General features: G+C 35.6%; 1 protein-coding gene across 16 annotated transcripts in view; it reads left to right on the top strand.

Moving 5' to 3' along the window:
• The window catches only part of Syne1 (spectrin repeat containing nuclear envelope protein 1), a 373,023-nt gene that overhangs the window by 70,762 nt on the left and 286,390 nt on the right, over positions 1–15,871 (top strand). For all 16 annotated transcript variants that reach the window (XM_048800010.1, XM_015502320.2, XM_048799993.1 and 13 more), the window contains 4 exons: positions 8,285–8,397; positions 8,952–9,120; positions 14,399–14,495; positions 15,032–15,234. In XM_048800010.1, the coding sequence (XP_048655967.1) occupies positions 8,285–8,397; positions 8,952–9,120; positions 14,399–14,495; positions 15,032–15,234 (582 nt within the window). The remainder of the gene's footprint in view (positions 1–8,284; positions 8,398–8,951; positions 9,121–14,398; positions 14,496–15,031; positions 15,235–15,871) is intronic.

Here is a 15,871-nt window from a genome sequence, read left to right as displayed (position 1 = left end):
CAGGTCAATGTCATAGAGCTTTCCATAGGGAAGTTTTCTTCTAATGGTTATACCATTTCCTTTCGTATGTTTAAATATTTAATCCATTTTGAGTTGAAATAAGGGTCCATTTTCATTCTTCTGTATGGATATCAGCTTCCCCAACACCATTTGAGTTCAGGCTTTAGATGAAATGGAGTCACAAGTTTTCCTAGTTTGGGCCACATTCAGACTGCTCAGAAGCATAGAAACATTAGGCCATTTTGAGACTCCTAATATATTAAAAATAGAAAAAACTGCCAAATAATACCACTTAATAAATTAGCAATTAAGCATATGTAACATGTAATGATTTCTCTTCCTAGGTTGTGAGGGGAAAGGGAAAAAAATTAAAAAAAAACAAGGGAGAGAATTAAATTACAGCAGATGGGACAGAGAGAGAGGATGGGAGGGGAGGGGAGGGGGATAGTAGAGGTTAGGAAAGGTAGCAGAATACAACAGTTACTAATATGGCATTATGTAAAAATGTGATGTGTAACCTATGTGATTCTGCAATCTGTATACGGGGTAAAAATGGGAGTTCATAACCCACTTGAATCTAAAGTATGAAATATGATATGTCAAGAGCTTTGTAATGTTTTGAACAACCAATAAAAAAAAGAAAAAAAATTTCTCTGCCTATGAAACATGTAATAATTGAAACTATTTTAATTTCTGTGAATATTTGATACAGAAGAATTCATTTTTAAAATGTACTATGTATACTAATTTTGAGTTGAATGTTAATTCAGCAAAATGAATACCACGGGTTAGCTCTGTGCCAGATTTCAGCACAGGGCAAATGGGTGCCTGTGACAGATAAGGCCCTGGTACTTGTGGTGCCTTTAAACTGAAGGTTTGAGAAACACTGGTGTGCTTGTTGTTTACATAGTAGATTTATACCACAGGGAAAATGTTCAACAATGCAACTGCCCTATTTGCTAGATAATTGTAGGGTTTTATAGGAATATCAATTCAAGGTTCACTATAGATGACATCAGCCCCTGACAAGAAAGCTTTAAGTTGGATGATGCGTGTACTAATCTGTATACTTAAGTGACTGTAGAATTTGAAGCCCTTTCTGGATCCCGGAGAGAGAGAAAGAGGTAGAGACCGAGACACAGAAAGAGGGACAGAGAGAGAAGAAGGAGAGACACTGTGCCAACTGTCTGCATTACAAGTAGAGGAAGTCTCTCTACTGGAGTGTAGTAAACAAGCCACATTAACCAGAAAAGAAGTGGAGCTGGGAGACCCACAAGGACAGTAGTCAGAGAAGATGGTTATCTGAGACTAACAAAAGAACAGAAAAAAGAGAAAACTAGGCATGCAACAGAGACAATAGGAAGCAAGCAAAGGCAAGTAGGAACAAAGGCCAGGTTCAAGGTGAATCTCTGAATCATTATTTTATTGAGACAGAAACTTTTACTAGGCCTGGGCACAGTTACTTAAAATAGCACAATCCTGATACAATGAAATTATCAATTACAAGATCAATTCTAATTTGTTCAAAAATACGTTTATTTGTTAAATGCCTCAGATAAGCTAAATTTTAAAAAGTGAGACATTTAAATCATTGCTGAGATGATTAAAATTCTAGGTTCCCTCAATAACATTAAATCAGGGTATCAGTTTGAAGCATCTACCCTATACCTGATCAGAGATTCAATAATTTGAGAAAAGAGCATTATAGAACTTAATTCAGAAAAAGTAATTCCAAGTCTTGTCAAGAAAACTTAAACATGGTGTAATAATTTAGAATGTTTGGTTTTCTGCCCTCCTCACACATTTTTTAGAAATATAACACCATTTCATCACTTTTAATACATAGGCAAGTGTTTGTAAATTGGATTCAGATCATTTCTAACATGCATGTTTCAAAGAGTTCACTTTGTGAATGGTTCTGCCAATTCTTTTTCTTTTTAATATTTTTTAAAAAGTTAACTTACACTTATATCAGAATATATTTATATTGCAAAGCAAATTATACCCATACTATCTTTTCTATCTTCCAGATACCCCAGGGCTCAGTTATCTAGTAAAATAACAATGAACATAGTTAACTACGAGGAAGGATTTAACCATGTTTTTGGTCCTAAATATTTAATTTTTGCTGAGTCCATAATGACATATTTGAGATAGGTAGTATTGTTGTCTTGTGCAAAAGGCAGAGAGAGGTTAAGTGACTTTCCCAAGGCATCACAGCTGATAATCTCAGTTGTCTTGAGCATTAAGATTAAAACGTGCCTGCAGAGCTATTGACTATAGCACATGTACAATGAGGTTTGTTGGGAGTCTTATTGCTTTAACAAAGTAAGGCTTTCAAGTCTTAAGGAACATGAGACTGGCTCATAGACTCCATCTTTCCCAGGGTGATCTACCCTACCTAGGTCATTCTTGCTCCTTTCTAGATGGTGCTTAGTGTTTAGTGATCTCAGGAAGCCACAGGTGGTTCTCCCAATATCCTGGCCTCTGAGTACCTTGACCATCTCCTCCTCATGACCGTGTCCTCTGTCCCACCTTCACTGCCCACTCCATGGTCACAGCTGGCAGTGGTCATCATCAGAAGCTGAAACCTCCACCCCACTTTGCTGAGCATCTCTTCTGCCACATGTGACTTCACCCTCGATGACCTATAAGCCACTGATGCTCTGGCTTTTTCCGCCATCACACCCACTTCATTTCACCCCTGCCCTCTGGGCCCTTCCCTTAGTGTTCAAAAGAGTCACCCCTTGTGCATTTCTCAGTCCCTTATGGGCATATCTCACTTTGTCCTACTATCCAGGTTAAAAAAAAAAAATAGTGCTGGCGCAAACCCACCTCTGCCTGGCTCCTCCCACACACATGGAGCTGACTGTGGCTGGAGAAAAACACCCCCCACCCCCGCACAGTGACTAACCCACCTGGGCCCTAAGGCTGGTTGGCTCTCTCAGGGCATTTCCCAACTCACTCCTCCATTTCTGGGACAACTATTTTATGCTTCCTTTCCCCAAGCCTTCCACACCTCCTCCCCATCCTCATTCTTAGCTGTTGACATTGCTTCCTATTTCTCTGGGAAAATAGAAGCAACCAGAAAAGAATTTCCGCAGCTCCCACGACCACATCAGCCCACCTACTTGCATCTGTGCCTGAATACTCGGTCTCCACTCCTGTTACTATGGATGAACCATCTGTGCGCCCGGCTCAGGCCAATCCCTCTACGTGCCTCCAGCCCATCCTCCCTCTCCCTCCAGGGGAAAATTCCTGTCCTTCTTCACTGTACTTTCTTCCCCCTCAATCTCTGTTGGATTCTTCCTATCCACATATAAATGCATGTCGTTTCTCTCATCTCAAAAAGTCACTTTCTTAATTCTACCTTTCCAACTGCCATTCAATTTTACCTCTTTTTACTGAAAAGCTTTTAGAAAGAATTGCCCATTTTAGTTTCAAAATCTTCTTCTCCCATTCTCTGTAGAACCTATTCCCAAACAGGCTTTTCTTCCCCATGTTACCCAGGACAAGTTGACCAGGATGTGTCTTGGTCCTCATAATAGTCAGTTCTCAGTCCTTATCTTTTCTCACCTGTCAGAAGCACTTTACATGGTTGTTTCTGCATTCATGAAATTCTTTCTTCATTCAGGTTTCTACCTATACCCCTGGCTATACCTTTCTAATCTTAACCGAATTTTCAATAAGATTTAAATGAGCACTTGTTACATGAAAATAGTGCTCTAAGCATTTGTGAAATACCCATAAGCAATACAGACAAAAGACTCTTGCCTTATATAACTTGACTTCCGGTGGGAGAATGCAAACAAAAATAATAAGCATAATAAATAAAATTAGGTTAGAAGGTTAAAAGCATAGAGAATTGGGTATAGTTGCAATTTTAAATATGGTAGTCAGAGAAACCTCACTGGAAAGGTGGCACCAAACAGGCAAACACATTGCAGGGCTTGGCCTTTACCATCCCTCTGGAATAATCTTGTCTTACCAATATTCTTACCTGTTTCCTTCTGCCTCATCTGCTTTGACCATCACTAAAAGGTCCTCTTTTAGTCAGACTTTTCTGAGATTACAGCTACCCTTTTTTGAGATTACAGCTACCCCCAACCCTCTTTCCTGCTTGATATTTGTCCCATCATCTCAACTGATATCTGTCTTAATCACCTGCTTATTGACTGATGGATTTCGGGCACTCTAGTGTTCACTCCATAGGGACAAGGTTATTGGATTTGTTGTTGTTATTGTTGCTGTATCCCCATATTTGGACTTACAAAATTAATTGAGTCAATATTGCTAATTCAGACTTTCTATGAATTTATTTCTTTGACTATTGTCAAAAGTATTAGCATAAAGTTGGTCAAAATATACTTTTCCAAGCTGGGCATGGTGAAAAACGCCTATAATCCCAGCTACTCAGGAGACTGAAGCAGGAGGATGGCAAGTTCTGAGCCAGCTTGGATAGTGTAGTGATTCCCTGTCTCAAAAAATAAATAAATAAATAAAATAAAATGATCAACTAATTCATTATTTTAACTTATTATACATTTAAAATTCTTTATGTGATCTTTCCTGTGCCTGCAGTTAATGCCCTGTTTTGTTTTTGTTTTTTTGTTTTTTTTTTCCCAATCCCGTTTCTTTGTATCTTCTCTCTTCCTTTATCCCTACTTAGGCACTTGGTTTTCTCCGTCATGTCCTAACCATCCTTTCTCATCCATTTTCTTACCATAGAAATGGCAGTGTTTTTACAAGATGCTGTGTGAGAACAGAATAGAATAGATGGAGGACAGAAGCCAGGACACAGTTTCAATAATGCAAGTTGAGTGTTTTGAACCAAACTGGAAGCTGTAGAGCTGGTGAGAAGTGCTGAGATTCAGAATATATTTTGAGCATCAAATATGGACTGTGAAGGAAGAGGAATCATAAATAAACCTATGATTTTTAGACTGAGTAACTGAAAAAATGGAGTTTCCATCAATTGAGATGGGGAAACACTGATGCAGGTTTAGGAGGCAAGATTACATGTTCAGTGTGGGGCAAGATGAGGTCTCTTCTCCTGCAACTTGACCTGTGGATTAGGCAGTCCGGGATACCAGATAAGACCTCTGGAAAGAGGCACAGACTGGAAATAAAAATACAGTCCTTGACACAAAGAGGTTTATTTAAAGATATGGGACTGGAAATGAAATACAGAAGTGTAGACAGGAAGAGGAAAAGAATCAAAGACTGAGCCACCATACTAAGAGATCAAACAGTGGAGATGACCCAGCACGGGAGTTCCCACAGTGGGTGGGTCTGTCCTCTCCCTGTAGTTCGATTAGCTTTTGCTTTATCTGTTTTGAGACTTACTAGGTAATTTAAGTTCAGGATTAATATGTATCTTCCAGTAAGTTGCAAGCTACATCATTAAGCAATTAACTCCTTTTAATGATTTCTGGTTCGAAATCTATTTTGGCTGATGTCAATACTTTTATACCAGTTTTCTTTCAGTTACTTTTTATCTGACATGTAATTTCCCATCCTATTAATTTCAACCTACCCATGATCTTCATGGTTATGTGTCTCTCTTTGTAAAAGGCAAATGAATCTATTTTGTTTCTTTCTACAAACTGTCAATTTCTACCTTTTTTTTTTTTTTTTGGAGGGGGAGTATACCAGGGATTGAACTCTGGGGCATTCAACCACTGAGCCACATTCCAAGCCCTGTTTGTATTTTATTTAGAGACAGGGTCTTACTGAGTTGCTTAGCACCTCACTTTTGCTGAAGCTGGCTTTGAACTTGCAATCCTCCTACCTTACCTCCTGAGCTGCTGGGATTACAGGCATGCACCATAGCACCCGTATCAATTTCTACCTTTTAACTCATAAATTTATACCACATTCATATTTATTCCTGAGTATTGATACATTGAACTTGAATTTGTTTTTTATCATCTCACTCTGTTTTCTATTTACCCTGGTTGTTTTCTTCCTCTTTTCCTCTTCTACCCTCCTGTAACTTCCCCTTTTTCTACATTCATGCTATTTAAAAGTTTATGGTGGAGGTCTTGTTTGTTGGCTAACTGATTTTCTTATTTATTCTATGGTTTTCTATCTAGTGGCTGCAAAGTTATTTGTTTTAATTGCATACTACATTTTCCTTAAAATTTGGCCATATATATTTGACAAAACTGAAAGTTAATCTCTTAACATCCTCTTAAATAGTATAAGAATGAAGAACACTTTAGCCAGATCATTTTCCCTCTGACTTACATACTGTGTTGTCCAGTATTAAATGACTGGCATTTCTCTAGTGCTATTAATTTTCTATTTCTGCTGGCTCTCACCCATGGTGGCTTTTTTCCTGTGGTTGGTGATCTTTGCTTCTCTCCTTATTGTATTTCCTGGCAGCCGGACCAGCACATTCACACTGGTCAAGAGCTCTGGTTACATGGAGGAAATCCAGTTTCAACGTCTCACCCTGTTTATTTTCCAAGACCCAATATCATGAAGCAGTGTCTAGCTACTTTCCCAAGACAATCTCATTTTTCACTTTTATTTTGCCCACAGCTGTGTGATCATTTGGTGTCATGATTTACTATGAATGGGAGACTTTTTTTTTTTGCTTGCTTGCTTGCTTCCTATGAATTGAGTAAGATGAATTAAAATCACAAGGTTCATTCAACATCTAGAGTTGTTTTAGAGTGAAAGAGCCTTTCAAAGGAAGTTGTAACATTATGCCAGCCGTAGATGTTCATTTATCCTATGTGTGAAGATGTTTTTGTTTGTTTTGATATCTTGTAAAGACTTTTTTCAATGTACACGCTATTAAAAATTGTCAGGTATAGCAAATCAGAGCTAGCTGCGGTGACAGTTCCAAGTTTGCCCTGCAGTCGCTTGAGGAAATTAGCCAAGATCATAAACCACAGAAATGTGTCAGTGTGTGATAAAGGAGTAGTGACTAACTACTTAATCTCAGGGCTGCTCTGAGAGTAGGCCTCTGGCCCCTGTCCTCTTGGGGTCAGGTCTTGGCTGCTCATGGGATCCTCTGTCTGACACCAAGACTCATGAGTCTATCTACAATTATCTATAGGCTTAAGTCAAATGTGATCATAGCAAAGTTTATCAAAGGTTGGCTCTGAGGTTTTTGATAATGTCAAGATGTCACTTAAGTGGACAAATACACACAGGCCTTAACATTTTAATTTATAATATAAAGACATTGCTTGTTTCTTCCCTCAACTGTTTTTTGGTTTGGGATATATTTGTGTCTTTTTTCTCCATTGGATCCACAAAATCTTACTTTGAGAGAAATAATATTAATTTTAGTTTGTCATTTTGGTGGACTATGTGTGTTAATTTTCAATGGGTGACACACTATAGAGTATTTATTCTGTTGATGGGAAACTAACTAAAACTATAGAAAATATGCCATAAATCTCTTTTCACCTCACTCTCTCCTTGTGTATGCGGGACAGATTGGCTAGGGGTTCTGGTAAAACAAATATTCTCTTTATAAATAAGTTGTGGATGGTAAAAAAATGCCACAAACAAACCAAGAAGGATCAAACCAACTTAAATAAATGATATAAGATATCCCCTGCACTTGAAAAATTTCTAACCAAAAGGATGTTTTCAAAATATATTGTAATCTTATCAGTTTACATGAGATGGCAAGCAAATATTACTTAAAATAGCCTGCACACATTCAAAGTAAAATAACAGTAGAAAGCCTATTACTTCTAGGGGGCTGGGGCTGTGGCTCAGTGGTAGAGTGCTTGCCTAGCATGTGCAAGGCACTGGGTTCAATCCTCAGCACCACATAAAAATAAATAAAATAAAGGTATTGTGTCCAACTACAACTAAAAAATATTTAAAAAAAGAAAGCCTGTTACTTCTTACCATTAAAGAGTTAAATATGTTGTGCTCACTTTTATGCTTTGTAAAAACCAATGAATCCAAAATTTCAGGAAGGAGAAAAATACTGAAATTGTTGTTTATAGCAATAATTACATTTCCCTTTGGATCATGTACCTTTAAAATGTCTGAATGCATTGCTGTATAAGTGTCATGTGTGTTTAAAAGATGCCATAATTATTAGACACAGCTCTAGCACGGTGTCTTATGCACAAGCCCCGGGCTCCTGCTCAAGGTAAAAGCCTGGGGTAGGCACCAGGCTGCTTAAGAACGTGGCAGCAAGATCAAATTGTTGAATACATTGAGTCATCTGTGCAGGCTGAAAATTATGCTTCCCAGCCTCCTGTGAACATGTTTCCTCATTTTTTATTTTTTTAAAACTGTATCTTAGGATCTGCTTCAAAACACAGATGCCCACAAAAGAGCATTCCATGAAATCTATCGGACCAGGTCTGTCAACGGGATCCCAGTGCCACCTGATCAATTAGAGGACATGGCCGAGAGGTAAGAGAATTATCTGGTTTTAAATGAAGTCTTCTTTTAAAATCCTAGGTAGATGATTTTTTTTACATTTCTTTTCTTTTTAATCAATCATTTGTTTTGTTTTTTAAAAGCATAGATGCTTGCATTTGGTAAATGAAAAGTAGGCTCCTATAATATATGCTAAGAATGCCAACATTCTAATATATTATTAACTGAAAAGACTCAGCCTGGATGTACCCACAGCCTGAAAATCACAGGCATGGTTTCTTCAGAGCCTGTATTTTTTACTCAGTACTGTAAGGAACATTATGTAATATTGCAAAAACAGCTTATAAAAGAAACAGATGAGAGATGTGTTGGCAGGGGAGAGAACTAACTCAAAGACTTCAATCAATAATATTTTGCCTTTAAACCCAGAGCTAGAAAAGGAACCCATCCCCAGACAGTAGTGATCAGCTAGAGTTTGGAGGACCTTGTGCCTGCCCGATGTTTAAGGCTGCCATGTAACAGGTTAAGTAAGCATCGTTCTGTTACTATTAGTTATATTCCGTGAAATCTCCCTGTTTTATTTCTAGGTTTCACTTTGTTTCCTCCACATCAGAGCTGCACTTAATGAAAATGGAATTTCTAGAATTAAAGTACCGTCTGCTCTCACTGCTGGTTCTTGCAGAGTCAAAGCTAAAGTCTTGGATCATCAAGTACGGGAGACGAGAGTCGGTGGAGCTGCTTCTACAAAACTACATTGTAAGTCCCTGCTGCTTTAACAGAGAAACCAGGGGACTCATAGAGTTAGCATTTAACACTTGCTAGTTTAATTGACATTATTGTTGTAATCTTGAATTTAAAACATAAAGTGTCAGTGTGTTAAATGGATTAGATCTAAGGTTATGGGCTTTTCAAAATCATCTAAAATATAAACTTATATTCTTTGGAATCTGTTCTTTAAAACCCTATACTGTAGGCAGGTTTGCTGCTTTAACCATATTAAACCATGTGACTGGGCTTTACTTCTTAAAAATATTTTTGAATTGCATACCCAATCCTTAGATTGGAACCCAGTTGCTCCTTTGAAACTGAATTGCAGTACATAAAGGTTATCTTCATGTCTTCTAAAATCCAGTTGGCAGTAGTTTGGGAACAATTTTCAGTTGTACACTTGGGAACTATTTATTTTTAGGTGGGGGCCCATGTGTCTCCTTCATGGTCATTCCCTGAGCTTCTTGCTCCTGTGTGCACACAGGCAGTGTAAAATTTTGTGTATGAATCTCTACCAACTTAATTTTTGAAGATTATCTCTTATTTGGGGCTCTTAGTAGGGGTAATCCTATATCTACTTGAAATTATAGCCTTTTGTTAATGTAAGAATCATATTGTTCTATAACCAACAGTTCCATTTGCATGAAGTTAGTGCATTATATTTAAATATTTCCTCTTAGTCCATTAAACATGCCCCCCAGTTTATTTGCAGCCCCAGTTTGCTAATATAATTCATATTAATAGGGTATCTCAGTCCTGTGCTCTTCCATTTATGTTTAAACACAAAATTACAAATGATAAATTGATCAACGTTTAAAACATAAGCCCACTGTAACCTAATCTGTCACAGTGAATTAATAATCCTTGTGCTTGAATACTTTTGGAAATTGTATCTTCACAGAAGCATCTTAAAACCATAATTTATTTTGCAACATAATAATTTTACTTTCTAAGTGATGTGTGAACAACATGTATTGAAACAAAAAGATTTAACTGGTTTACAGTAAAATTTTTTCTCCAGACTAAAATTGTCTAGGAAACATTTGTCCCCCCCCAAAAAAAAAAGGGAAACCTGTTATAGGTTTCTTTATTCATTTGTAGTTATTTCAGAAATTAATGAAAATTTTAATTTTTTAATTTAAGAAATTGTTAATGTCTTAAATATTAAATATAGATATGCATTTATATTTTCAGTTTTAGTCATACCAAATGATGCACTCTGAGCCCAGTAGTTAATTATACAGGATTCATTCTTTGTTCTAGTTATTTTAGAACAGCCAATCATATTTAAATATCTAATGGGAATATTTCACCAGGTTAACGTTCCAATACAATGATATTAATAATTATCTTTGAACTTCTCAAAAGATATATAAATAGAGAATTGTTATTAATGATCAAAAGTCAGTACTTCTTGCCTACTCCATAAAGTTAAAGAGTTCACTAAGCTTCTAATGGCACACTGCTTTGTAATATTCACAATTATTTATGAAGTTGATAATTACCCTATATCCACAGCATGTTTTAATGAATATTCCCTAATATTTTCATTCCCTTGTGAAAAATACCTACTTATTGCTCTTGTTTCTTTTCATTAAGGGTTTTAAGATCTTTTTTTTTTTTTTTTTTTTTTTTTTGCTTAACAGTTTTAATAACTGGATATTGAGTGTTTCATTTTTTTGTCCCCTTGATGGTCTTTTGGGCTGGGTGTTTCCACATAGATTTGTACTCAGCAAACAGGGTAGAAGGACTGGGGCCTTCAAAGGCCAAGACACAGGCTTCAGGAAGCAGAGTTGGTAAGATGTGGAGTTGAAATTTAAATCCAGATCTTTCCCCTTTGCAAGGGTACTGAATATTACTATCTAAATAATCCATGAGAAAAAAACTAATGAAAAGACTAAATCATTGATACATGTTGCCATGTTAGTGAACTGAAGAGTGTTGTTCACTTAGACATTGGTTCTGTTTCGTATTGGTCCAGATTTCATAGTGTTCCGCACTTGCAAACTATAGCCTTAGCAGGGCTGTTACGTGTGTGCTAGGCAGCTAGGTGTGGGCTCAGAGCTCAGGGGTTATTGACACTGTGCCATCAGTCACAGAGAGATGTGTTTGAATCCTGGTCTATTTAATACCTGTGACTTTGTGAAAGCCAACTTTTAGAAGTTTTAGAAGGTTAGTAAGTTTGTAATAAAAATAACAATGATAATGATAATAGAACAACAGGAGTTAGAAAGGAATAAAGACTGAAGCATACTATTTTACATGTCACACCCCATAGACCTTTCAACCTTTCTGGAGTTTTAGGAGAAAATCATTCAGTTTAGAACAGACCATTTCAAAAATCATGAGGACTTTTCAATAAAATCATGAAGGCAGTTGCTTAAATGCTATCCTTTTTTGGCTCCTTAAATTAAGATATCGTAATGAGCCTCATGCTGCTACGTGTCTGTCATAATAATATTTAGGCTGTGAAGAGTCCCTAATTATCTTTTTCTTAGTCTGAATTCTCGTTCTTAATCATTTGAAAAACAGAAAGATTATACTTTTTAAGAGCATTAGAGATGGGCTTCCATAGCTCTTGTATGTGGCTGCTGAGTGCTTAGAAATTCTTGGAAAATGCTTCACAGATGCTCATGGTGGATAAGCTTGGCCATATGCTATTGATAAGTGATTACATACTGTGAGGTAATCTGAAGGTACTTAATTTGGTCTTTGTTGTCAGAATTGTTGGCAATGACCATGTTCATTAAACATGCTTCAACTCTAACATGGAAAAATAAGATACATTGTGACATTTCATGTAACAGAAAGAAAGAGCTCTTGGAATTGTGGTCTGTGTGGGTACAATATCAGTAATGTGAATATTTGTTTTATTATTTGTAACTAATTTATTAATATAAGTTTTGAATCCTGATGAAACCACTTCTCAAAATTTATTTTAAAAATCTTAAATTATCTGGCTTAGCTTCCATTGAATTAAATCAATGAGCTTTTTATTTATTATATCTACACTCATCTTGTAAGACTATGTTGGATCAAACTTCGCTAATATTTTCAATTTAATGTCATAAGACACAGCTTATTTTTCTTCAAATACCTTTAACTTTAAAAGTTCCTTGACTAACATAGCTTACTTGTTAAATTTTACATCCAAGTTCCAGCCTAATTTTGAAAAAAGTAAACTAATCCTTTTTTTTTTTAGTATTTAAAATATTCATCTTCATATTTACTTATACATTTTTTATAATAGATATGTCCAGACAGCTTTCAGTAAAAAGGCAATATACTAGGTCTCTTTCTAAAGTGGTTGTAATAGACAAGATAATTCATATGCTCCATATTTAGAAGGAACCAAATTACATAAATCAAAAAATTAAAATAAAAAGTTTATCTTCTTTTAAAAGTTAATTACCTAGTTTTCTTAGTAAGAGAGCTCAAAAATATTTTAATAAATTTCTACATTTCTAGCATTCTTTAAACACTCCCCTTGGACCAAAAATGAATCCGGAAATAAGGTTTTTCTTTTATTGGTTTTTAGTTAATTTGTAAACTGTTCTAGACTATTTAGGTATTTAAGTCTTCCTACCACTACAGGCACTATTTTTCCTTTTTTGACACTTAGAACAATTGTTTTCCCATTAGCTTTTTGAAATTTGCAGTGACTATTTTTAAAATTTGCAGAGACTATTTTCTTAAACTTTGTCAAATATAGTTATTTCTTAAATTTCTTCAACAGTGTCTTGAACATTAGATGTGGTTTTCCAGTTTTGATCAAATCATGACTTGTTTATTTTTGATAAAATCATGGCTTAAATTCCAGTGAATTACTCTTTTCTCAACTGGGAATTAGAAATAGATAATAAGGCTAAATAAGGAATTAACCAGATACTATTGTCTTATGCAATTCTCAAAGAAAAATTGTATAGCCTATTAAAGTTATTAAATAAAATATTGATCATGGAACTTCTCATTCCATGTAATTCACAGCTTTTTCTATTCACTTTATTCCTGAAGAATAGTTTATTTACAAGTAAAGGCTTGGTAACTATAAAATGATCTATAGTGTATTATATATGTTTTAAAATTATATATGTATTTTATATTTTTAAACTATATTTGTATTATATATATTTAAATTTTATCTTGAAAATGGAAAACATTGGTAAAAATCTAGGGATGTCTATGTAATTGATGTACATTGAGTTTTGTATCTACATACCAGTCTTTTGCATCTCTATAAGGAGCATACATCAGCAAACTACACAGGACTTCAGCTAGTTTGTGAAGGCTAATTTTTGAATTTTATGATAGTGACACCTATCAAGAATTTTAATGAATTAAAATCACGGGAATTCATTATACTCTTAGAAGAAATTCAGGATACTTTGGTGATATGTTAACTATATTATCATTAATTTTCTAGTTTATAGGAGTAAGAACCATCTTTGAGACAGGAGTTATTTTATAACATTAACAATAGTAGGGGTATATACGTGACTGCAACCTGTACACTCAGAAAAATGAAATTATATCCCATCTGATTCAAATGTATTATATGTCAAGAGCATTGTACTGTCATGTGTAACTAATTAAAACAAATTTTAAAAACACAAAAAACAATAGTAATATTAACCTGAGAATTTGTTTTTGCATGTTCTTGGTTTTATTTTATCTATTTGCCAACACTGACTATTGCATATGTAAATTACATACAGATATAGATACCACATGTCTTGTAAATTTTATACTAGGTAATTGAAATATGAGGCCATCAATAACACAGATGATATATTTGATCATTTAAATTTTTCCAGTTTTTATTTTAAGTATACCCTGTCATGTATTTATAATCTTAAGTTCCTCGATCAGTCATTCACCAGAACTAATGTTCAAAGAACAACAGACTCACACAGCTTAAACACAGTGGGACACTGAAATGTTCCTCCAAATTTAGTTCTTTCTAAATGTTAGGCTCAGGTTCTCTGGAGAAACTTCTGTCTTATCAAAGAACAAATCCTTTGGTGGTAAAAAATAGCTTATTTTCTCAACCTAGTGCTGAGTTAGAAAGAGTATAGAATCATTTTATATGCTCAGAATAACCTTATGTTATTTGCAACAGTAGAATTAATTTCATATTTTCAAGAAGAGTGAGGTTGGCAAATTTGGATAAAATATGCACATATCTATAATGAAGAAAACTGACTCTGCCGTTTCTACACTAGCCCCATGTTTCCTTTCTCCTAACCAACCATTCCTTCTTTTCTAGTCTTTCATAGAAAATAGCAAGTTCTTTGAACAATATGAAGTGACATACCAGATCCTGAAACAGACAGCTGAGATGTACGTCAAAGCAGACGGTTCAGGTAAAACACACTGCAGAATTTGCTGCAGTGATGACTACATTAGCGTTTACAATCCACGGGTGATCAGTTCAGTTTTCTTCTCTGCAAAATCTTTGTGTGACCATGCCATTGGCCTTGGAGAGGACATTATTAGATTGAGTTGTCTTGACTTTGTGCAGTGTTTAACCCATGCAATTATACTCATGTGTTGTGTGTGTAGTGTGTATGTAGTCATCTTCTAAGAACGCAAAATAAGCATCATTTTTATCTAAGTCACAATTTTCATCCTATTTTAAATTCTAAGGATTAAAAGCAAAAAAAAATGGAATAATTTGAATATCACAATCAGGGAAATGAGAGGTTATGTTAGTGTGAAGATACAGTTTGTAAAATGTATTTGTTTTCAATTTGTAAATATGTCATAATTGTTGGAAATGAACTCTAGCATTGGTGATTAATACTATTGCATGCACACCAATATATAAGACCACAGGGGAAAAAAGGCATGGAGGATTTTAAATACAAAATAAAAATTGTAACTGGTTTTATCTTTGCAGTGGAAGAAGCTGAGAATGTGATGAAATTCATGAATGAAACCACAGCTCAGTGGAGGAATCTCTCAGTTGAAGTACGGAGTGTGAGGAGCATGCTGGAGGAAGTGATCTCTAACTGGGATCGCTATGGCAACACAGTGGCTAGTCTTCAAGCCTGGCTAGAGGATGCTGAAAAAATGCTAAGTCAATCAGAAACTGCCAAAAAGGTAAGACTGTCTCATACAAAAGGAAAAGACAGGAATTTAGAAGTAAAAGGCTTCTTTCTATGTATGGTACTGGAAATTGAACCCAGGAGCGCTCTACCTCTAAGCTAGATTCCCCAGCCCTTTTTATTTGAAGATAAGGATTTCACTAAGTTGCCTAGGATGACCTTGAACTTGTGATCCTCCTATATCAGCTCAGGAGTTGCTGGGATTTCACATGTGCTCTGCTATGCCAGGCTATGAGAGACAGTTTTTGCAGCATAGTTCACTAAGGAGTGTTATATATTTGCAAGTTTGACTCAAGTTTGACTCAAGAATTCTCACTTTGCCCTAAAAGTTTCACTTTCAGGTTAGTAAATTATTGTAGACCAATAAATACTGGTTAATTAAAGTTCAGTTAAAACAGTCCCCAACCTGGTCAGTTTAACATATGACTTTTATATTCAGATGACCAATAAATGGATGGGGGTGGTGTCCAGCAGGATCCCCTGAGTGCCAATAGCCCTGTGCTCAGGAAGCTCTGTATGTGGAGGGGAATATCTTAGACACCACTCTTGGTGGATTTTCTACTTTAACAGAAGTTGAAAACAACACTGAATAACATAGAACTGAATCTGTGAGGTAGCATACACCATCAAGC

The sequence above is a fragment of the Marmota marmota genome, unplaced genomic scaffold, assembly GCF_001458135.2.
Source record: "Marmota marmota marmota unplaced genomic scaffold, marMar, whole genome shotgun sequence".
In the NCBI taxonomy this organism is placed as follows: domain Eukaryota; kingdom Metazoa; phylum Chordata; class Mammalia; order Rodentia; family Sciuridae; genus Marmota; species Marmota marmota.
The sequence above is the reverse complement of the archived record's forward strand: the minus strand, read 5'-3'. Positions and strand labels throughout refer to the sequence as shown.